The 23,588-nt window shown below is 41.6% G+C and overlaps 1 protein-coding gene across 1 annotated transcript in view; it reads left to right on the plus strand.

The window, feature by feature from the left end:
* The first annotated feature begins 869 nt into the window (after window positions 1-869).
* LOC117442243 (transient receptor potential cation channel subfamily M member 1-like) overlaps window positions 870-23,588 on the plus strand; it is a 45,353-nt gene continuing 22,634 nt past the window's right edge. Inside the window, 12 exon segments of the mRNA XM_034078242.2 lie at window positions 870-953; window positions 5,844-5,920; window positions 6,149-6,211; window positions 6,213-6,342; window positions 8,169-8,382; window positions 8,893-9,017; window positions 10,165-10,336; window positions 10,967-11,141; window positions 11,392-11,515; window positions 11,705-11,777; window positions 20,575-20,679; window positions 22,421-22,590. Of these exon segments, the coding sequence (XP_033934133.1) occupies window positions 870-953; window positions 5,844-5,920; window positions 6,149-6,211; window positions 6,213-6,342; window positions 8,169-8,382; window positions 8,893-9,017; window positions 10,165-10,336; window positions 10,967-11,141; window positions 11,392-11,515; window positions 11,705-11,777; window positions 20,575-20,679; window positions 22,421-22,590 (1,512 nt within the window).

Genomic DNA, 23,588 nt, shown 5'->3' on the forward strand with positions numbered 1-23,588 from the left:
GAGATAGACAGGAGACATGAGGACAGACAGGAGATAGAGAGGAGACAGGAGGACAGGCAGAATATAGACAGGAGACAGGAGGACAGACATGAGATAGACAGGAGGACCGACAGGAGAGAGGAGGACACACAGGAGACAGACAAGAGGCAGGAGGACAGACATGAGACAGACAGGACAGAGGAGGACGGACAGGAAATAGTAAGGAGACAGGAGGACAGACAGGAGATAGACAGGAGGACAGACAGGAGACAGACCGGAGAGTGGAGGAGAGACAGGAGGACAGACAGGAGACAGACAGGAGACAGACAGGAGAGAGGCAGGAGATAGACAGGAGGAGAGACAGGATATAGACAGGAGAGAGACAGCAGGAGAGACAGGAGACAGACAGGAGGACAGACAGGAGACAGACAGGAGAGAGAGGAGAGAGACAGGAGGAGAGACAGGAGACATACAGGAGAGAGAGGAGAGAGACAGGAGGAGAGACAGGAGACATACAGGAGGAGAGACAGGAGAGAGACAGGAGGGGAGACAGGAGACAGACTGGAGGACAGACAGTAGACAGACAGGAGACAGACAGTAGACAGACAGGAGACAGACAGTAGACAGACAGGAGACAGACAGGAGAGAGAGGAGAGAGACAGGAGGAGAGACAGGAGAGAGACAGGAGGAGAGACAGGAGACATACAGGAGACAGACAGGAGAGAGAGGAGAGAGACAGGAGGAGAGACAAGAGAGAGACAGGAGGAGAGACAGGAGACATACAGGAGGAGAGACAGGAGAGAGACTGGAGGACAGACAGTAGACAGACAGGAGACAGACAGACAGACAGACAGGAAGAGGATGAAGGTAGAGGACTGAACTTCCTGAAGATGGAGGGCCGAGGACGGAGAGGAACCAACGGGTCCTTCAAACGTTCGTCCATCAAACGCAGCGCGTCGTCTTCGTCACAGAAGGTGAGCCGATTCAAACTCTCACAACTTTATTATGTTCTATTAAAGATCGGGATGTGCGGATTTATGTTCACAATACAACACATCTTCTAAAGTCGGGCGTGGTCAAAAGGACCTGCTGCCTGACTTCCTGTTGGTAAAGATGCACTTTAATCTGTTATATATGTATTCATCACCATGCAGATTATAGTGCATTGTAATCTGTAGTGCATGCTAATCCCTGTTTAATGATTATAATGTGATTATAATTATTCTCAGTGCTGCTTACTTTATTAAAGGCAACAGTTTGATGCCGAAGTCACCATTATGAAACGGCTCATAACAGGAAGTGAGCTTTCACAGGTATTCATATTTCAGTTAATCCCTCTAAACGGCAACCTCTGCTTTATTGAGCAGCTGTACTTTCTGTCACTGTTCACCAAGTATTTCCAGAAGCTCCGTGAAACACAACTTCTCAGAGAATGGATTCTCTGAGAAACCAGAAGCTCCGTGAAACACGGCTTCTCAGAGAATGGATTCTCTGTGAAACCAGCAGCTCCGTGAAACACGGCTTCTCAGAGAACGGATTCTGTGTGAAACCAGAAGCTCCGTGAAACACGGCTTCTCAGAGAACGGATTCTCTGTGAAACCAGCAGCTCCGTGAAACACGGCTTCTCAGAGAACGGATTCTCTGTGAAACCAGAAGCTCCGTGAAACACGGCTTCTCAGAGAACGGATTCTCTGTGAAACCAGAAGCTCCGTGAAACATGACATAGAAACCTTTAAAAATTTAAATATTTATTTATGGACACATGCATGCTCCAGCATCTGGAGTAGCTTTGTTGTAAATGTATTATCTTTTTCATTTACACTCGACATCTATTGCAGTCTGTCCGTCCTGCGTGAGGGACCCTCCTCCGTATGGAGTCAGAATTGGGTCAATATTCTAGCGCACAAAACAAGCTACTCACGAGCGTAAAATGTGCTTTTACATGCGCATAAAATGACCCTCGCGCGCAGATTAAACCCGCGCAAGAGAGACAGCCCTCTCGCTCGCTCGCGGCAGTTTCAGCCAATCAATTAATTTGATATAAAACAATATCTTTTTGAGTGGGCTGTGTCTGTCGAACACTGCTAGCTACTGTCTGCTGTACACTCTTAGAAGGGATGTGTAAAAAATGACACAACATGTGTTGAATTTCATCACCCCTACAGAGTGTGCTCAGGGACAACAAGTGATGTGTAAATCATTTTTACACACAAAATGTGTTACATGCCCCTAACACACAATGTGCACATTTTACATTGTGTGTCATAAATGTGTAACCAAGATGAACACACTCATTTGTTATTTCTGCACATTTTGTGTTATTTTTCTTTCACCAGAATTCACATTTGATTGTGTTATATCTGCACATTGTGTGTCAATGACGATTACTGGAAGTACCAGGTGGTGCATATGGTTTTTATTCAAAAATCAAATGCAAGAATACATTCATTGGACATTTATTTACAAGGATTTAATTAGCACAATATCTCATTAAGAAAATAATTTTGAACATTTAAAAACATTAATATTTTTCTAATGCATTAAATCACACCTAAAAAAACCTTATACCTTGGTTAAAACAAACTTAGTGAGGACATGCAAATATGTTTGTTGTCTACTACAAAGACAACCAATGATCTTAAAATATATATATAGATATATATATCTATATATATATATCTATATATAAATATATAAATATATACACTGAACAAAAATATAAACGCAAAACTTTTGTTTTTGCTCCCATTTTTCATGAGATGAACTCAAAGATCTAAAACATTTTCTATATACACAAAATAACCATTTCTCTCAAATATTGTTCACAAATCTGAAGAAAAGGGTGATAGTGAGCACTTCTCCTTTGCCGAGAGAATCCATCCCACCGCACAGGTTTGGCATATCAAGATGCTGATTAGACAGCATGATTATTGCACAGGTGTGCCTTAGGCTGGCCACAATAAAAGGCCACTCTGAAACGTGCAGTTTTGCTTTATTGGGGGGGTCTGGGGGGGTCCGAAAACCAGTCAGTATCTGGTATGAGGGGTAGGGGTAGGGTTAGGGTTAGGGTTAGGGGTAGGGTTAGGGTTAGTGTAATGTTGTGAATCGAATGGCCCATGGTAGTGGTGGGGTTATGGTATGGGCAGGCGTATGTTATGGATGACGAACACAGGCCACTCGATTCACAACATTACCCTACCCCTACCCCTACCCCTCACACCATATACTGCCTGGTTTTCGGACCCCCCCAATAAAGCACGTTTCAGAGTGGCCTATCACACATTTTTTCAGATTTGTGAACAATATTTGAGAAAATGGTTATTTTGTGTTTATAGAACATGTTTTAGATCTTTGAGTTCATCTCATGAAAAATGGGAGCAAAAACAAAAGTGTTGCGTTTATATTTTTGTTCAGTGTATATATTTATTTAGTTTTACATTACACAACACCCTGTTAGTGCATTAATTCATTGCTTTAAAATATATTGTTTTACGGCCTCCAGATTAACTTGTTTCCTACATGTTATAACAATGTGTGGACCTTCATTTTCTTATGTCATTCTGTCAGTCACTAACAGAGGATGGACCTGGTACTGTAAAACGATTCCATACATGGGCACAGCATAGCTGTTAAGGATCCGAAATATTTTTACCTAGCTTATAAATGTAGGCTAGGTGCGTACAGCAGACAGTAGCTAGCTGTTTTCAACGGATACAGCCCACTGAAACATATATATTTTTATATAAAATGAATTGATAATATATAATTAGCTGTACACTTTACGAATATAATAGTTTTCTATGGACAACTTTACCATTCAATCTCGTCCAACTGACCTTGCTGCCGTCACTCCTCGGCTCTTGGTAGTTCAGGCATTTATCAAACTTGGCAACTCCGGGCTTCCAGGCAGCTGTCAATCAAAGTCCAGTGGCTCCGCCCCAAAGTGTCAGAAACGTTTCACTCACGCGCAGACAGACTCCGTGAGCGAGTGAGGCTGAAACTCCCGCGAGCGAGCAAGAGGGCTGTCTCTCTCATTTTCTACGCGTGTAAAAGCACATTTTCCGCTCGTGAGTAGCTTGTTTTGTGCGCTAGAATATTGACACAATTCTGACTGCATACTCTGTTGCTCTCCTGAGGTTTTTCACATTGACTGGGGGTTTCTTCCATCAACTGAGGGGTTCGTCCCCTTAACTGGGGGGTTTCTCCATTAACTGAGGGGTTTCTCCCAATAACGGGGGGTTTCTCCATTAACTGGGGGGTTTCTCCATTAACTGGGGGGTTTCTTCCATTAACTGGGGGGTTTCTCCCATTAACGGGGGGTTTCTCCATTAACTGGGGGGTTTCTCCCAATAACTGGGGGTTTCTTCATGAACTGGGGGGTTTCTCCATTAACTGGGGGGTTTCTCCATTAACTGGGGGTTTCTCCATTAACTGGGGGTTTCTCCATTAACTGGGGGTTTCTTCATTAACTGGGGGTTTCTCCATTAACTGAGGGTTTCTTCATTAACTGGGGGGTTTCTTCATTAACTGGGGGGTTTCTTCATTAACTGGGGGGTTTCTTCATTAACTGCGAGTTTACATATTCTGTACAAACGGCAAAGTCCACAGAGACAAATCTAAAGGTTGTGATATTAGGCTTTATATATAAACATTGATTGATTGAAAACAAGAAACTATTAACACAATATAAACTAAAATGATACATCTTCTCACTGTGTCTGATTCATAGTAGTGTTGGTGGGCAGTGTGTGTAACCACATCTGCTCCTGATACACAGGCTGCCGTCGAATTGTCAGTTTCTCTTAGGAACCTTCCTAACGGAGTGAAATGACCCGGAAGTACCTCAGTAGCAGCCATGATAAGAGCTGTAAGAATGATCTAGAAGATAATACGTATTAGGACCATTTGTATTAATGTGGACTGGAGGGAGAGGGTGAGGAGCATAAGTTTCACTTTCCTTTTTTATTTCAATTCCAAACTCATGAAGAATATATGTTTCTCTGTTGTCCACGTTCATAAAGCATATTTAAAGCAACAGTATCAGAGCAGGTTAGGGTTAGGGTCGAGAGGTGCAGTGTCTCTAGATGTGCTTACAGTAGTCTGCCGTTCTTATTAAACATCCATGTAGTCCGCTGTCCCACAGCAGATGCACATTGATGACATCATAAATACATCCAATAGTGTCAGTGCAGTCAATTCTCAAGTCCTTTTGAATTCTCCTATCCACTAACCCTTAACCAGACACTTCACACAGAGGAGAGGAAAAGACGAGAGGAGCTTATTCCTGGACAATTCGACTGCAGCCCCCGATCCTTATTCTGACTGCAGACATCGTTAGTGAAACACACTGTAGGTGTTTACGCTGTGACCTCTCAGTTTACGCTGTGACCTCTCAGTGACCTCTCAGTTTACACTGTGACCTCTCAGTTTACGCTGTGACCTCTCAGTTTACGCTGTGACCTCTCAGTGACCTCTCAGTTTACACTGTGACCTCTCAGTTTACACTTTGACCTCTCAGTTTACGCTGTGACCTCTCAGTGACCTCTCAGTTTACACTGTGACCTCTCAGTTTACACTTTGACCTCTCAGTTTACACTGTGACCTCTCTGTGACCTCTCAGTTTACACTGTGACCTCTCTGTGACCTCTCAGTTTACTCAGTGACCTCTTTACACTGTGACCTCTCTGTGACCTCTCAGTTTACTCTGTGACCTCTCAGTTTACACTGTGACCTCTCTGTGACCTCTCAGTTGACGCTGTAACGACCTTCAGTTGACGCTGTAACGACCTTCAGTTGACGCTGTAACATAATCATGTCTCTTCCGGTTCTAACAAGTAACAGGTAATGTAATGGTTTGTTTTCAGACTCAGCGAGCTTGGATCGAAAGAACCTTCCAGAAGAGAGAATGCATGCATATCATTCCCAGCAAAGATGCCAGCAGGTACTGCAGCAGATACAGCTCTACAGAGAGGGGGGGGGGGGGGGCACTTATTAATGCATACTCAGCAGCTGACTGATGACATCATCATGTTCCAATGTCTGAAGCTATCCTAATAACATCACAGCTACCTGTACTCACCATTCATATCCCTGCTGGCTCTCTGCTGCTTGACTGAGAGGGTTGTGTGTGTTTGTTATTGTTGTTGTTGTTGTTGCTGTTGTATTTCAGGTGCGGCTGTGGTCAGCTGGTGTCGCAGCACCAGTCGGTCCCGGGGGGTGCCCCTGAAGAGGGGGGGGGGGGCGGCGGTGCAGCTTGAGGCCCCTGCAGAGAGATGGACCCCCCCGAAGCACACGCAGAGCTCCGGCACCGACGCATATGGACTCATTGAGTTCCAGGGGGGGGGGCACGTCAACAAGGCCATGGTATATCACACACACTATCATACTCTATATTATATTTCATTATACAACATTATATATCATACATGAACATTATATATCGTTATTAGGGATGTAACGATACCAAACAACTCATGGTACGATAATATCGCGATAACAAGTCCACGGTATGATATTTATCGCAACATTGGATAATAAAGAAAAAAAAATGTAAAGATTATTTTTAAAAAAGAAGCATTTTAGTAGGATAGCAGTATTTTAAAGTGTCAAAAACAAAGTGACAGTAACAGACTGGAACAAGAACAGTGTTTTTGTACATACTAGTACTACCAAACAAAGTAGGCATTTTCTTTGTGCCACTGCACCTCACAAATAAACAAGGACATTTAATAATCAGACCCCGCAATAAAATAAATCAAGTTTCACTTTAGATTTTCAAGTAACTCAACTCAAACTCACTAAGTAACTCACTCAGCATCATCAGACAGGTTTTTAGGAATATTAGCATGTCCACATTTCCAGGTAGAAGCTGGGGTGTTTGGGCGTTTACAATATCCCCTGCTGGGACAGCAGTGGTCGCGTTAACCGAATATCTTTTTTAACAATGACGGACAAATCTGAAAGCAGTCTGTCATTTTGACAGATTAGAACAAACTCGGAACAGCGCCAAAGTTTCCCCGCAGCGAGGCACTGGTATTATGCCGTGTTATGCATGCCCTCCACAAGCAAATTATATAGTTTCCAAACTGTACTTTGTCGTACAGATCATTGAAATATCTGGGAGTTTTTGCTTTACGCTGTGCGCGCTCCCGCGAGGTGCATGCATATCTCGGTGAGTATGCATAACACGGCATAACACTGCCCCCCGTTGACAGTTCACGAGCGTGCTCCCTCTCTCTCCCCCCCCATGTCAGTATGACACGTTAGTGGCTAATTCAGACCCGACGGGTAATAATGGATTATGACGGATATTTTACGATTCGGTCTGTCAAAATGACGGACAGCGAAAAAGTCTAACGCCAACTCAATGGGACAGAGAGATATGCTTTGGCCATGGGTGACAGTAGTGGGTCAAACTGTACATGGTCTCTCCACCACTTCAAAAACAATACCGTTTTTGCCAAGAAGGTGAGGCTTATTGACAGGGTGAGATAGACATATACTGTTGGTACTAGTAAATGTCTCTAGGTATGTAAATGTAGCCCTGTAAATATGATGTCCTTCTGTGTTCTGTTGTTTTATGCTCATGTTGTAACCTACTTGGTGCCATGTTGAACAGGTCCATCTCGAAAAAGAGATCGATGATCTCAATGGGACCAACTGGTTAAATAAAGGTTTTTCACGACAGTTTTGGGACGTTTATTTATGGTGATACCGCGATATTCAGTATATCGTTACATCCCTAATTGTTATACAACATTATATATCATACATGAACATTACATATCATGCATTAACATTATATATCATACATTAGCATTATATATTATATATTAAAATGATATTAATTATACAACATTATGCATCATAGATTAACATTATATATCATTATACAATATTTTATATAATTATACAACATTATATATCATGCATTAACATTATATATCATTATATGTCATGCATTAACATTATATATCATTATATATCACACATTAACATCATATATCATTATATATCATACATTAACATTATATATCATTATATATCATACATTAACATTATATATCATTATATATCACACATTAACATTATATATCATTATATATCATACATTAACATTATATATCATATGATATACATATAGGTATTATAAAACATGATATATCATATTAAGACACTTAATGTTCCAGTACATCCGGGTGTCGTACGACTCGAAGGCGGACTCGCTGCTGCACCTGATGGTGAAGGACTGGGAGCTGGAGCTCCCCACCCTCCTCATCTCCGTTCACGGGGGCCTGCAGAACTTCGAGCTGCCCCCAAAACTGAAACAGGTTTTTGGGAAAGGCCTGATCAAAGCGGCGGTGACCACTGGAGCTTGGATCTTCACCGGGGGGGTCAGCACGGGTAACAAAGCGCTCCTCACTTCTATTGCCTCTACAGGTGCAGGGTTAGAGGGAGGGGTTTGAAATGTTGGTTCATACGGTCCTGCAGCTGACAGGATGTCCAGGGTTCTCCTTAGAGAGCTTCAGGGATTCAGTTTGATACAGGCTCGGTTCAGACCCAGGTGCTGTTCGGTGAGATTCAGATAGGGGGGTTCACGCTTTACTCTGAGAATAATGCAAACAAAAAAATCAGTTTAATTGATTCGTCACATGTTTTGTGAAGTGCGGTATCTGCTGCATGAAACTGATCTCCTGCATCAGATCCTGCACTGAAACCAGGACCCAGACACCAATCTGAGGACATTTCTACATCCTTCAGTCCATCTGAATGTTCATATATTTCAGCTCTCTTTTACATATTTCAGTCTAACGTTGTGATGGCCAGAAATAAATAGAATCCTCTCCGGGTGAAGGTACAGTTGAGATTACCTTTATAAACTCTTCATGAACTCCTAGCTGATCTGTGTTTCAGGAGTGATCCGTCACGTGGGGGACGCTCTCAAAGACCACTCGTCAAAGTCCAGAGGGAAGGTCTGCGCCATCGGCATCGCCCCGTGGGGAATCATCGAGAACAAGGAGGACCTCATTGGGAGAGACGTGAGATATTGTTTGTTTTTATGTTTCATGTGGAACTAAATTGATGCAGGTCTCCCTTGTAAAAGAGATCCATGATCTCAAGGGACCTATCTGTCTAAATAAAGGTTTGAAATGAAATGAAATTAATTTAGAAATACACAATACCACACGGCAGGATGATACCATACTTTACTGTCAGATCTAGACTGAAGTTTTCCTGGCAGCTTAAGATAGATAGATAGATAGATAGAGCCACCATCCCATTTAGGAAAAGTGCATTCAGCCAGGCTGTCTTTTCATTCCATGCATCCCATCAATGGAATTCAATACCTCAACCAATAAGAGAATCCTCATCCTATTAAACATTCAAGCACAGTATTCAAAAGTAGCTCATTAATAATCAACAGTGTCAGCACTGATGTGTGGGTGTAGGTGTGTGTATGAGTGTGTATTGTGAATGTTTTATTTATTATCATGACTTTCTCTTATCTTTATTCAGTGATGTCATATATTGTAAATATGCAATATGGTATAACAATGTTGTGGTATTTTCATTATTGCTTTTAGGATGTCTATCACCATCTGGCAAAGGTACTATCGGTGAAAACTAGCCTTTTGGCAAATTCGAGTACTTTCACAAGTTTTTAATATGTTGATTAATGTACACTGTCCCTTGTTTTCTTGCACTTATATACTAATAAAGGGCTGGCTTATCTAAAACCAGTGAGTAGCACTTGAAATGTTTTAGCTCTATGAAATCTGATGTACTTTATGATTCTGTTTTCTTCAAGGTTGTATCTTGTTGGTCGAACGCACGTAACCCTAACCCTATTATATATTTATCCAAAGCGACGCACACACCCTTCAGTACCAAAGACTCAATGCCTACAGGAGCAGGGTGGGGGGGGGGGTTCAGTATCCTGTCCAAAGACACTTGTTGACTGGAGTCAAACCACTGACGCTCTGATTGGTCGATCAGATCTATTTTACTTTCTGATTACATTTTACGTTAGGAATATTCTCTGTTGCACTGTTGCAGGCGACATTAGCTGCTACACAGACCTCACTAAATCCTTTGAATCTTGAATACAGCACATCAGTGAATCTCCGGTATCTGTGCACGCTACAGAAAGCTCTGCTGGTTCTTCACTCTAAACCCTTTTTGCAGGTGACCCGGCCCTATACGACCATGTCCAACCCGCTCAGCAAGCTGTCGGTTCTGAACAGTAGCCACTCCCACTTCCTCCTGGCTGACAATGGGACGCACGGGAAGTACGGCGCCGAGGTGCGCCTCCGCCGGCAGCTGGAGAAACACATCGCTCTGCAGAAGATCAACACTCGTGAGTCCCACGTTAACTCAATGCTAAAACAACTTCTCCGACACCGAGAGAACTTACATCTATTCAAATGTATGCAGTACAGTTAGTGACTCACTTACCATACTTGTATAATACATGTAGTCCTGAGCCAGGACAGACTAGCCATGGAGAAGTGATTAGGAAAGACAGAGGATGGTCTCTTATCTATATAGAGAGCTGCAGGGTGTGGGGTTTCTCTGTTGGACCCTGAAGGCAGCATCTCCCTGGTCCAATGGGATTTCTCAATATGATTTTGGATTATGTCAAACGATCATGTGACCAGTGGGTTTCCCTTTGTCATCCTATGCCTTGAGCTGTGTAAGGCAGGGACAGCAAAGGGAGGCCCAGCCGTCACTACCTTCAGCTTTAGAGGACCAGGAACATCTGAGACATCTGAGACATATTGAAGACATCTAGGACATCAGAGACATCTGAGACATCTGTGACATCAGAGACATCTGAGACATCTGAGACATATTGAAGACATATGGGACATCAGAGACATCTGGGACATCAGAGACATCTGAGACATCTGAGACATCTGAGACATCAGAGACATATTGAAGACATCAGACCATTCAACTTGTTTTACTGACCCAGTGTTTCCTCCAGGTCTGGGTCAGGGGGTCCCGGTGGTGTGTCTGATCCTGGAGGGGGGTCCTAATGTAATCTCCATCGTGTTGGAGAGTCTGAGGGAGGAGCCTCCGGTTCCCGTGGTGATCTGTGACGGCAGCGGCCGCGCCTCCGATATCATCTCCTTCGCCCACAGATACTGTGGAGAGGACGGGTGAGGAACCAATATATAGTCCACTAACCGTCCTGCTCTCCGTCCCTGAAGAATGTGGTTGGGGGTCTCTAGGAAGGTTTAGAAGGTGGTTGCTTGTTAGGGTCCTGGTCTAAGGTGAGCTGGTAGATGTTTGGGAGATCTGGACTCTTGCAGCAGTTTGTGTCTTTGTTATTTTCACTGGCTATTAACCAGTAGCTGGTTTCAATACATGTTCTCTGATCTCCCTGATCTTCCTCCTCCTCTTCCTCAGATTGCTGAGTGACAGTGTGAATGAGCAGCTGTTGGTCACCATCCAGAAGACGTTCACCTACAGCCGCAGTCAGGCGCAGCAGATCTTCCTCATGGTGATGGAGTGCATGAAGAAGAGGGCGCTGGTAGGCCAGACGTAAACATATTACATGTTATTATGTATATATGAATAGATAGATAGAATCATCTGCTACATAGATACATCACAGTGCAGGTGTCTGCTATTAACCCTGGGTAATGTAGTCTTTATGTAACGCCTCATTAACTTAATGACGCTCATAATGGAGATTGTTCTCTATTTATTGTGTGTGTAGATCACGGTATTCAGGATGGGCTCAGAGGGACAGCAGGACATTGAGATGTCCATCCTGACGGCTCTGCTCAAAGGTGACTCACTGATCAAAATATAAAGAAAAACGCTCATTAAACAAAAAACAAAACAGAAAAAAGAAAACAAAATAAAAAGCACTTAGATACTAACCAAGCACTTATATACTAACAAAGCACTTATATACTAACAAAGCACTTAAATACTAACAAAGCACTTCGATACTAACAAAGCACTTAAATACTAACAAAGCACTTATATACTAACAAAGCACTCATATACTAATTAAGCACGTATATACTAACAAAGCACTTATATACTAACTAAGCACTTATATACTAACTAAGCACTTATATACTAACAAAGCACATATATACTAACAAAGCACTTAAATACTAACAAAGCACTTAGATACTAACAAAGCACTTAAATACTAACAAAGCACTTATATACTAACTAAGCACTTATATACTAACAAAGCACTTATATACTAACTAAGCACTTATATACTAACAAAGCACTTATATACTAACAAAGCACTTATATACTAACAAAGCACTTAAATACTAACAAAGCACTTATATACTAATTAAGCACGTATATACTAACAAAGCACTTATATACTAACTAAGCACTTAAATACTAACAAAGCACTTATATACTAACAAAGCACTTATATACTAACTAAGCACTTATATACTAACAAAGCACTTATATACTAACAAAGCACTTATATACTAACAAAGCACTTATATACTAATTAAGCACGTATATACTAACAAAGCACTTATATACTAACTAAGCACTTATATACTAACAAACCACTTAAATACTAACAAAGCACTTATATACTAACTAAGCACTTATATACTAACAAAGCACTTATATACTAACAAAGCACTTATATACTAACAAAGCACTTATATACTAACAAAGCACTTCGATACTAACAAAGCACTTAAATACTAACAAAGCACTTATATACTAATTAAGCACGTATATACTAACAAAGCACTTATATACTAACTAAGCACTTATATACTAACAAAGCATTTATATACTAACAAAGCACGTATATACTAACAAAGCACTTAAATACTAACAAAGCACTTACATACTAACAAAGCACTTATATACTAACAAAGCACTTATATACTAACAAAGCACTTATATACTAACTAAGCACTTATATACTAACAAAGCACTTATATACTAACAAAGCACTTATATACTAACAAAGCACTTAAATACTAACAAAGCACTTATATACTAATTAAGCACGTATATACTAACAAAGCACTTATATACTAACTAAGCACTTATATACTAACAAAGCACTTATATACTAACAAAGCACTTAAATACTAACAAAGCACTTATATACTAACTAAGCACTTATATACTAACAAAGCACTTATATACTAACAAAGCACTTATATACTAACAAAGCACTTATATACTAACAAAGCACTTCGATACTAACAAAGCACTTAAATACTAACAAAGCACTTATATACTAATTAAGCACGTATATACTAACTAAGCACTTACATGCTAACTAAGCACTCATATACTAACAAAGCACTTAACTACTAACAAAGCACTTAAATACTAACTAAGCACTTATATAATAACAAAGCACTTATATACTAACAAAGCACTTAAATTGAACAAAGCACTTACATACTAACTAAGCACTTACATACTAACCTCTTTAGCCCCACGGACCCGCCAAAGGGGCCGCAACCACAACATCTGCAAGCAACAGTGTCTGAATGTTTCATATCCATGTAACGGGAAGATACTCAGCTAACTGATGATTTATTTATTTTTGGCAACAAAACCACAAGGCTAACGCTGAGCCTCTGAATTAGCCCTGGGCGAGAACATCTTAACACCGTTAGCACAGCAACTCTAGGTACACTGATCGATATACTTATTGGATCTGCACAAACAAGCTTACATAACATCCTGAGAGTCCACAGATTATAGAAATATAAGGATCATCACTGAGCGATGAGAACTCGTGACAGGGGAAGCCAATACAGACAACACACGACGTAGCTTTAGGTAGCAAAACATGGAGATATGCTCACCTTAGCTGTTATTCTCATCAAAAGTCGTGTTCAATGGCATTAAAACGAGAAAAAACGCGATGAAGGTTAATCCATAGGTTATAGCAATGTGTCTGTCACTTTGAACAAATTATTGATAATCCATAATTCAATTTTTATACAAAAATCGGAGACTAAACATTAGCTGCTAATGAAACAAAACCCAGTGACGTCCCTAACCCACCCACCCACCCACCCATCCAGATCACCATCCCCATTAGATAGTTATCCTAATATGTGACCCGCTCTATCGAAATCAGTCGGAAGTCGCAACGGCTCATTTCAAAATAAACGTGGATTTACGTAAAAAACAATTTTTTTTGGGGTTTGGGTGTTTTGTTTGATTTTAAACAAAAAAAGTCTTGGCTTTCAGAATATGAAACTTTTATTTCCAAAATCACACGATAAATACATTTTTGAAGCTTGTAAAGGGAAGATGACAGGCACCTCTCATTCGCAATCTGCTCTTCCACGGCGCCGCCCCCCCACCCTCCGGCTGACATTATGAATGTAAGAGTATAGTAATCATAGATAACACGGCAGGGTCCGTTACAGTTTGTTTTCATCTGATTTCAATTAAACAAAGTTTAAACCACAAAATTCTGAATAATTTCCTCAAAATCTAACTTTTTTTCTGAAAAAAGAAGATTGTGTTTGTTTCCCGGGGAAAACACTCACGAGAAACACCGGCTGTTGTTATGCCTGCTGTGATGTTAAGTTACTCCGTTCTCCGCTTGTAATTATGCCGTTACAAGCTTCAACGTTGTATTTATCAGCTGAACAAGTTTAATATTCTGAAAGCCACACAAACGCAAAATTACACAAACACACACACACGTATACACACACACTCGCGAGCTTCCCCTCCAAACGAAAATATCTTCCCTCCGTAGTATTTTGATTATTTGCTCCACTAATAATCAATCAGATCGATGGATTCCAGAGAAGAGAAAACTTTGAAGGCCTTTTTCTCAAAATGACGACTCGGTGACAGTCATTATATAATGTGACATATTTCGCTTAATATTTGGAGTACAAAAACAATCCTGATATCATTAGAAAGCTAGGAATCTCCTCTTTTCAGCAGTGTATACAACTAAAAATGTGTCTTCGGGTCAATGCGACTGATTTCGATGGAGCAGGTCACATATGCTCTTGAGGTTCACAATGAGTGAAGTCCACATCTCTATTGTTGACTCATTTGCCCCATGTACCCGGGCTGTCAATACTTCTAGATACGATATGTCTAGGTATGTTAGAACCCAGACCTTACGTGAGAGGGAATGGGGAGGCTTCCAACGAGTCGCAACCATTTTTTTTGCTGTAAGCCCGGCTAATAGTGCTCGCCTTTTGATCAGGGTTAAACCCAGGTTGGACAGGTCGTTTAGGATAAGTGTAACAGGTGAATGAGGCATGTTGGTCTCAAATATCGCCGAAAGGTTAGAAGCAACCATCTCCCAGAATCTGGCCACTGGCGGACATTCCCAGAACATATGTATATAAGTACCAATAGCCTCTATGTCACATAGAGTGCAATTTGGATCAGCAATTATTTTCATTAAACAAAGCTTCCTAGGTGTAAACTCTGTGAGTTAAATTATAATGTATGTGTTGGTGGTCAGGATTCATAGAAGCTATTAGTATATTGGACCAGACTTCATCCCAATCAAACTCTGGATCCAGATATGGGATATCGGCCCTCCATATCGCCTCTAACGCCAGGGGTCTATAAGTGTGTTGTGAAATGAACCAGTAAAGTTTGGAAACAAGGCCACTTGTACCTCTAGTGGAGTGTAGAATGTTATGCAGCGGGTGTGGTGATAGAGGACTTTGCAATGGAACACCGCTAGCCCTTAAAGCCGATCGCAACTGTGAGTAAAAGAAAAAGGAGGAACGAGGTAAATCAACTTCTGTACACAGCTCCTGAAACGAACACAGACCTCCATCTCCATAGACGTTCCCCAGTATATGAACCCCTCTCACTTTCCACTGAGGAAACTGAATGGGATGGCCACCAATCAACAATCTGGCATTGTTAAATAATGGGGAACATGGATTCCATGCATAGGGGCAGCCACATAGTTTCTCTACCGCCCTCCAGACAGACAGCAATTGTGATACAATGGGGCCGAACCTGCAATGACACTGCGCAATAGGAATGTTTGAATACAAGAGATCTTGAAGGGTGTAAGGATGCACTAGACTCTCTTCCAGGGCACGCCATGACACTGATATCTTAGACTGGAGCCAGGTTAATAAGGGTCTAAGCGTGAAGGCCCAATACTAGTGCTTACAATTTGGGAGAGACAAACCCCCGGCCTGTCTTTCCCACTGCATTGTAGAGAGCTTGATGCGTGGGTGTTTGCCTTGCAATACAAATGTCGTCACAGCTGTCTGTAGCTTGCTCCAGTACTGAGTTGGTGGAGGAAGAGGTAGCATTGAACTACAACAATTAATTCTGTGTAGAATGTTCATCTTGATTATTGATACACGGCTGCGAAGTGAATTAGGCAATGAAGACCATCTATCCAAATCAGAAATTATTTTATGAAGTGTGTTACCATAGTTATGTTTAACTATTGTCTGAATCGAAGGAAAAACGTCTATCCCCAGGTATGTACAAGTTTTGACAACTGGGATAGATGGAGGGACAGGTGCATTGATCATTGCCTGGTTCAGTGGCATCAAAGCAGATTTCTGCCAATTTATCTTAAACTCAGAAAGCTGACCATATCGATCAACAATAGACAGTATTCTTGGGATACATTGTACAGCATTGCCCAAATACAATAGCACATCATCAGCATATAACGAAAGATGATGATGCGTACCATTAATAGAGATTGGGGTTAACGTGGGTGACTGACGAATGGTGTGTGCCAGCGGCTCAAGTGACAGCGCAAATAGCAAGGGGCTTAGCGGAAAGCCTTGCCTTGATCCTCTCGAGATAGCAAAATATGGGGAGCATACCTTGCCTGTAAGCACCATAGCTGTTGGGTTTTTATATAGCAACTTGACCATGTCAATAAATGGGGCGCCAAAGCCCATTCCCCCGAGTACGGACAACAAAACGGGCCATTCTAGGCGGTCGAAGGCCTTCATCACATCAAGTGAGCGAACTGCAGCTGGGGAAGGTAGATGTTGGGCCCCATCTATGATGTGTAATATCCTCCTTACATTGTCAGCGGAAAGCCTGGATTTTATAAAGCCTGTCTGATTGCTATGTACTAGATTCGTCATGTGAGACTGAAGGCGCCTAGCCAGCACTTTGGCATAGATCTTTATGTCAGTGTTTAAGAGTGAGAGGGGCCTGTAACTAGTACACTATGTCGGATGCTTGCTTTTTTTAAGAAGCAAGGATAACAGGGCAGTATTGACGTCTCTCAAAAATGAACCCTCCTTAATAGAAAATAATATCATCTCTACAAGCAAGGGGCCGAGCAAGGGCGAAAAAGTGAGAAAGAATTCGGGTGGAATACCATCTGGGCCTGGCGACCTGCTCTTACACATGTCCGTTACTGCTTTCTCAATTTCATGGTGTGTGATGGGGCATTCAGATTTTCAGAGTCGCTGACAGGAAGAGACTCCATTTGGATATTATTTAAAAAATCATCGCATTCAGATTGGAGAAAGCCACTCTCCGAACTGTACAGATCCTTGTAGAAAGAAACAAAGGTGGTGTTCACACTCTTGGGATCGGTTAGAACAGTGCCATCTATAGATTTAACACTAAAATTATCAGCAAAATGTTCATTGGTCCGAAGCCTCAAGGCCAGCAGGTGGCTAGGTCTGGCGGAGTGGAAGTAGTAAGTATGTCTGGTTCTGTGCATAAGAAATTCTGAACGGCGCCTGAGGAGAGAATTCATAAATTTTTTGATCAGGTCTTTATGGAGAGTAACAGAATCGCTGTAATGGTGTTGTAAGTTAGCATCGAGAGCAGCATACTTTATTTATAATGCTTCCAATTTAGCTGCACGTTCCTTGTTTCGGGTGGATGTGTACAAAGTGGTGTTGCTTCTAATAAAGCCCTTTGTTGCCTCCCACAAAAATCTTGGGTGAGACACTGACCCCTTGTTGAACCTCAAAAACTCATGGAGGTTAGTCTCAAACTAAGACTTGTATGCTTCGTCACGCAGCAGTGAGGAGTTCAAACTCCATCTTGGAGGTCTAGTGGGGACAGCCCTAAGTGTGACAGAACAGTAGATGGGTTTGTGATTAGTCCATGTAACTGGTATATAGAAAGCCATCCGAACATTATGAAATAGATCTTTGGACGCAAAGAGAAAATCTATCCTAGAAAAGGATTTATGTCTACCTGAGAAAAAAGAGTAATCCTTTATGGAGGGATTCATTACATGCCAGATGTCTATCATATTTGTTTGGGCCGCCCACCGGCGTAACGCATCATACACTGAACACAAATATAAACGCAACACTTTTGTTTTTGCTCCCATTTTTCATGAGATGAACTCAAAGATCTAAAACATTCTCTATATACACAAAATAACCATTTCTCTCAAATATTGTTCACAAATCTGAACAAATATGTGATAGTGAGCACTTCTCCTTTGCCGAGATAATCCATCCCACCTCACAGGTGTGGCATATCAAGATGCTGAGTAGACTATGATTATTGCACAGGTGTGCCTTAGGCTGGCCACAATAAAAGGCCACTCTGAAACGTGCAGTTTTGCTTTATTGGGGGGGGTCTGGGGGGGGTCCGAAAACCAGTCAGTATCTGGTGTGAGGGGTAGGATTAGGCTTAGGGGTAGGGGTAGGGTTAGGGTTAGGGTAATGTTGTGAATCGAGTGGCCCATGGTGGTGGTGGGGTTATGGTATGGGCAGGCGTATGTAATGGACGACGAACACAGGCCACTCGATTCACAACATTACCCTAACCCTAACCCTACCCCTACCCATACCCCTACCCCTCACACCAGATACCAGTTCAGTTTCTTGGCGTTTATCATCATACGAACTTTTGTCTTTCTGCTCACAAGTGTTGTAATCACCCTTTGGAATCCACTTTCCGACGGCTTCCCGAGTGTGTGGCAGATCTCAATCTCCTCAGACTTCAGGTACACGCCACGATTGTGAAGTGCCTCGACCACCTTTGTTTCGACTGAATCATCTCTGTCTGTAGAAGGCGCAGAATCTCCTTTCACTACCTGGGAATATGGTTTTATGATTTTTAATCCGGTCACGATAACATCCTCTTTTCGGGTGTGTTGTTCAAGCTCCTCGATCCTTCTCTCCAGCGTGACAATCTTCTCGTCTTTTTCCTTCATTATCCTCTCCATGCTGCGTTCACAGCGTTCGCAGCATTCACAGCATTCGCTCGTGTCGCCATCTTTTCACACAATACGTATTGACTTTTATGTTCAACTGCTAAATTCGTTACTGATAAAAAAGGGCTCCTAATGTACCTAATTACCTTAACACTAGAACCGCCAGAGGTTTTTTTTATAGGCCTACCTAAAACCGTCAAATCCCGCTATTAGAATGCAATTTTTAACAACATAGGGTGCTACATAACACACTTTCAGGAAAAGTCATGGACTGGGAGACTTTCATATTTTATTGAAATGTGTTTACATTGCACACACACGACACACATCACACAAATTGACCCGATTGGTGGTTCTAGTGTTAAATAAACTCACTAATGAATGAAACAAGTTCAATACGCATTATTCTTATCGTTCTTTATGAGCGCAGAAATAGTCTTAAAATCTGACCTGTTTTTTAAATTAAATCTGACGGCAGGCAGTTAGCTCTGATCTCCTATGATAAATGCGCCACACCTAATCGCTGGCCATTCAGCCACAGAGCTCCCTCTATACAAATCACACTGTAGACGGTGTGAAAGCACCTATTGTTTTAAATAATGGTCGGAATGTGACCTGTGAGCCTTCTGTATTACCGTGGGACAGCACATTCTAAACTAAAATGTTCAATCAATAAAGTAACATCTTATCTTAATAATATCTTCATATTAATAATATTAATACATATTACAGTATGTGTCCGAAAGGGAGCAGGAGGAAGCACACACACAAATATACAACAAATATACTGCATATTAAAGCAAACGATTGTAAAGGTAAAAGTATGAGCATAACAAATAAAGAATTGTAATGTAAACTTTTACATTATTATTATGATTATTTAATATATAAAGACTATATATTATTGAATTACAATATTAGATATACTTTAGTTGATCTAAAATATTGATGTGTTCAAATGCTCTTCAAAACACAACTGAAAGTGCTTGAAAAGTTGTCTTTTGGTTAAAACCTGAAATTGAAAATCTGGCAACGCCCTCTTGGAAAATAGTGGGAGGGCTTAACATTCCTTGATACTGGTCTTAGGCAGGTCGTAGGCAGGAAGCTGTAAGCTGGAGTCTGAAATGAGGTGCTACATCTGTATATACTAACAAAGGACTCGCTCATCTAAAGCCAGTTGAGTAGCACTTGAAATGTTAGGCTCTATGAAATCTGATGTACTTATATGATTCTGTTTTCTTCAACTTTGTATCTTCCTGGTCGAATGCACTTATTGTAAGTTGGTTTGGATAAAAGCGTCAGCTAAATTAAATGTAATGTAATTCAAGTTTGTGGAGTGTTTACACATGTGTGTGTGTGTGTGTGTGTGTGTGTGTGTGTGTGTGTGTGTGTGTGTGTGTGTGTGTGTGTGTGTGTGTGTGTGTGTGTGTGTGTGTGTGTGTGTGTGTGTGTAGGGACTAACGCCTCAGCCTCTGATCAGCTGAGTCTGGCTCTAGCCTGGAACAGAGTGGACATCGCCCGCAGTCAGATATTCGTCTACGGACACCGCTGGCCCGTGAGTGCATATCTATGGGGTCTGGATCTACACTGAACAAAAATATAAACGCAACACTTTTGTTTTTGCTCCCATTTTTCATGAGATGAACTCAAATATCTAAAACATTTTTTATATAAACAAGATAACCATTTCTCTCAAATATTGTTCACAAATCTGAAAAAATCTGTGATAGTGAGCACTTCTCCTTTACCGAGATAACCCATCTCCATATATAATCCATAGAGGTAGGGTTAGGGTTAGGGTAATATTGTGAATCGAGTGGCCCATGGTGGTGGTGGGGTTATGGTATGGGCAGGCGTATGTAATGGACGACGAACACAGCCCACTCGATTCACAACATTACCCTAACCTGCCACTGGGAGTACAGAGCCAGTGTGTCTCATTTGTTCAGAGACCGTGGCGCTCATTAAAAGAGACAACACGCCACTATGAGACAAAACACAAAGTGTTTGACCAAACATTCCCTCTCAAGTCAGAACTGAGGTCAGATGAGCAGTCTCAGAGCCCGATATGATCAGTCCACCTAGATCTACATTCAAACTAAATATGGTTCCAGGGCAGGCTAACCGAGGCTAACCAATGAGCTAACCGAGGATAACCAATGAGCTAACCGAGGATAACCAATGAGCTAACCGAGGCTAACCAATGAGCTAACCGAGGCTAACCAATGAGCTAACCGAGGATAACCAATGAGCTAACTGAGGCTAACCAATGAGCTAACCGAGGCTAACCAATGAGCTAACCGAGGCTAACCGAGGCTAACCAATGAGCTAACTGAGCTAAACGAGGCTAACCAATGAGCTAACCGAGGATACCAATGAGCTAACCGAGGCTAACCAATGAGCTAACCGAGGCTAACCGAGGCTAACCAATGAGCTAACCGAGGCTAACCAATGAGCTAACCGAGGCTAACCGAGGCTAACCAATGAGCTAACCGAGGCTAACCAATGAGCACCTGTATGTGTATGAGAATGGCCCTGACACCATTTCATCCCAGATCTAAACTCCTGACAGGAAAAGCTCCAGTTCAATTCTCGCACTGAACAGAACAAAGTGAGAGAGGGACTGCAATATAAGAGGGACAGAAAGAGACACTTTAAAACTGTTCAATTGTTATGATGTGTAAAGACTGATATTGTTCTATAATCGTCTGAAACTGTTAAGTCATGATGTGAAACGGTTAACAAAGAAAAAGGGAAACTCAAGCTGCTGCTACACTTTATTTTATTTATCTAAAAGTAAGCACTTTTATGATGCACACATTTTCAAAAGCTATTTTATTTATTTTCTCTAATTTATTTTTAAATGCAGCCCGAGAGGAACATTACACATAGCCACAGTATTTACTGTATATCTGTAGAGTTCAATGTTAATGGACAATAAATATTGTTGTTTTTGAATTGTACTTTCTTTATTTGATTGGCAGTCAGTTGTTGATTACATGCAAACGTTGATAAAGCTACAGCTACTTCAATATATATATCACACTAATTCATAAAGCAAGTTAGACATTTTGATGTTCCGGGCCTTTGCATGGGGAGATTTTCTCTAACTGGACCTCGTTGAGTTTTAGTTGAATACCCCAGCTTTAGCTGATTGATCTCAGAGATAAAGAACCGTTAGATTATAGATTTTAGAGATATAGATCTTTGAAATATAGATATGTTTAATAATACATATGTTAGATCATAGATCTGTGTGGTATAGATCTGTACATTGTGTGTTGGTCTGCAGCCGGTGAGGCCCTCAGCCAATGAGCGGCCGAAGAGTCCAGGGGCCCAACGAGCAGGAGGGGGGGGGAGGGGGAGGTGGGTGGAAGGCTAAAGCCCGCACGAAAAAAGGAAAAGGAGGAAAAACCAAACCGGAGCCGCCGGAGGAAACAGACCCGAGGAAACTGGAGATGCTCAACTGGGTGAGATTATTATTATTATTGTTATTGTTATTAATATTGTTATTGTTATTATTATTATTATTATTATTACCCTCACTATAAGCTTTATAGGAGAGTCTTCAGCCTATTGCAGCATAACTAGGAGCTGGTCCCAGGTCAGTCTGAACCAGCCCTCACTATAAGAGGAGAGTCTTCAGTCTATAGCAGCAGAACTAGCAGCTGAGGCCTGTACAACGAAGCTGGTTCAACCTAACCTGGATATGTTTGAGTTAGCCGGTTGGCCTAATCCAAAACATACGCGCTCTCGCTAAGCAGTACTGCGACGCGGGTTATCAAGTGGATCGCTCAAGCCAGCCGTGTCCTATCTAGTTAGGTGCGCGTTCACATGAAAGGGGTGGTATTTGGAGCATTCGACCAATCACAAACATGGAGAAGCATACTGACAGCGCAGCGTCATACTTCCTGAATGAAAAGTCAACTATAATATTAGACATATGAAGAAGTTAAACTTTAAACATCCATGACTTAAACACTTGATCAGGATCAAAGCCACAGAGCTGCACCTGCAAGGTGAACACAGCTGGTAACAGAACAAGTGTTTGTATGCGTACATTAACAGGTTTATGATATCACTGCCCCGTCTAAGACACACTCTGACTTTCATTACATTTGTCTCGAGTGTTTCCTCAACTTAATGTGTTGCTTAAACTAATACTTCTGCATACAGTCTGTGACACTGAGTGTTGCACGGCCAGATACGGCTCAGCTGACTCAGATCAGGAGATATATGATACATTATGAAGTGATATGCCGCGGACTGTACTTAATGTACTCTGATCCGGTTACTTATGTTGTGGCCGATATTTAAGTGCTTTCTTAACGCTAATGTTCTAACAGTCAGACTGCTCTGGAGATGGAGGTGATGTTCTATTCATGTTCACGTTCACACAGTCAGTGATTTTTGCCGGCCGTCTTTCCTGCAACGGCAGCTTTTCTGTATTTCCTTTCTCCTGAAATAT

The sequence above is a fragment of the Pseudochaenichthys georgianus genome, unplaced genomic scaffold (assembly GCF_902827115.2).
Source record: "Pseudochaenichthys georgianus unplaced genomic scaffold, fPseGeo1.2 scaffold_396_arrow_ctg1, whole genome shotgun sequence".
NCBI classification, from domain to species: domain Eukaryota; kingdom Metazoa; phylum Chordata; class Actinopteri; order Perciformes; family Channichthyidae; genus Pseudochaenichthys; species Pseudochaenichthys georgianus.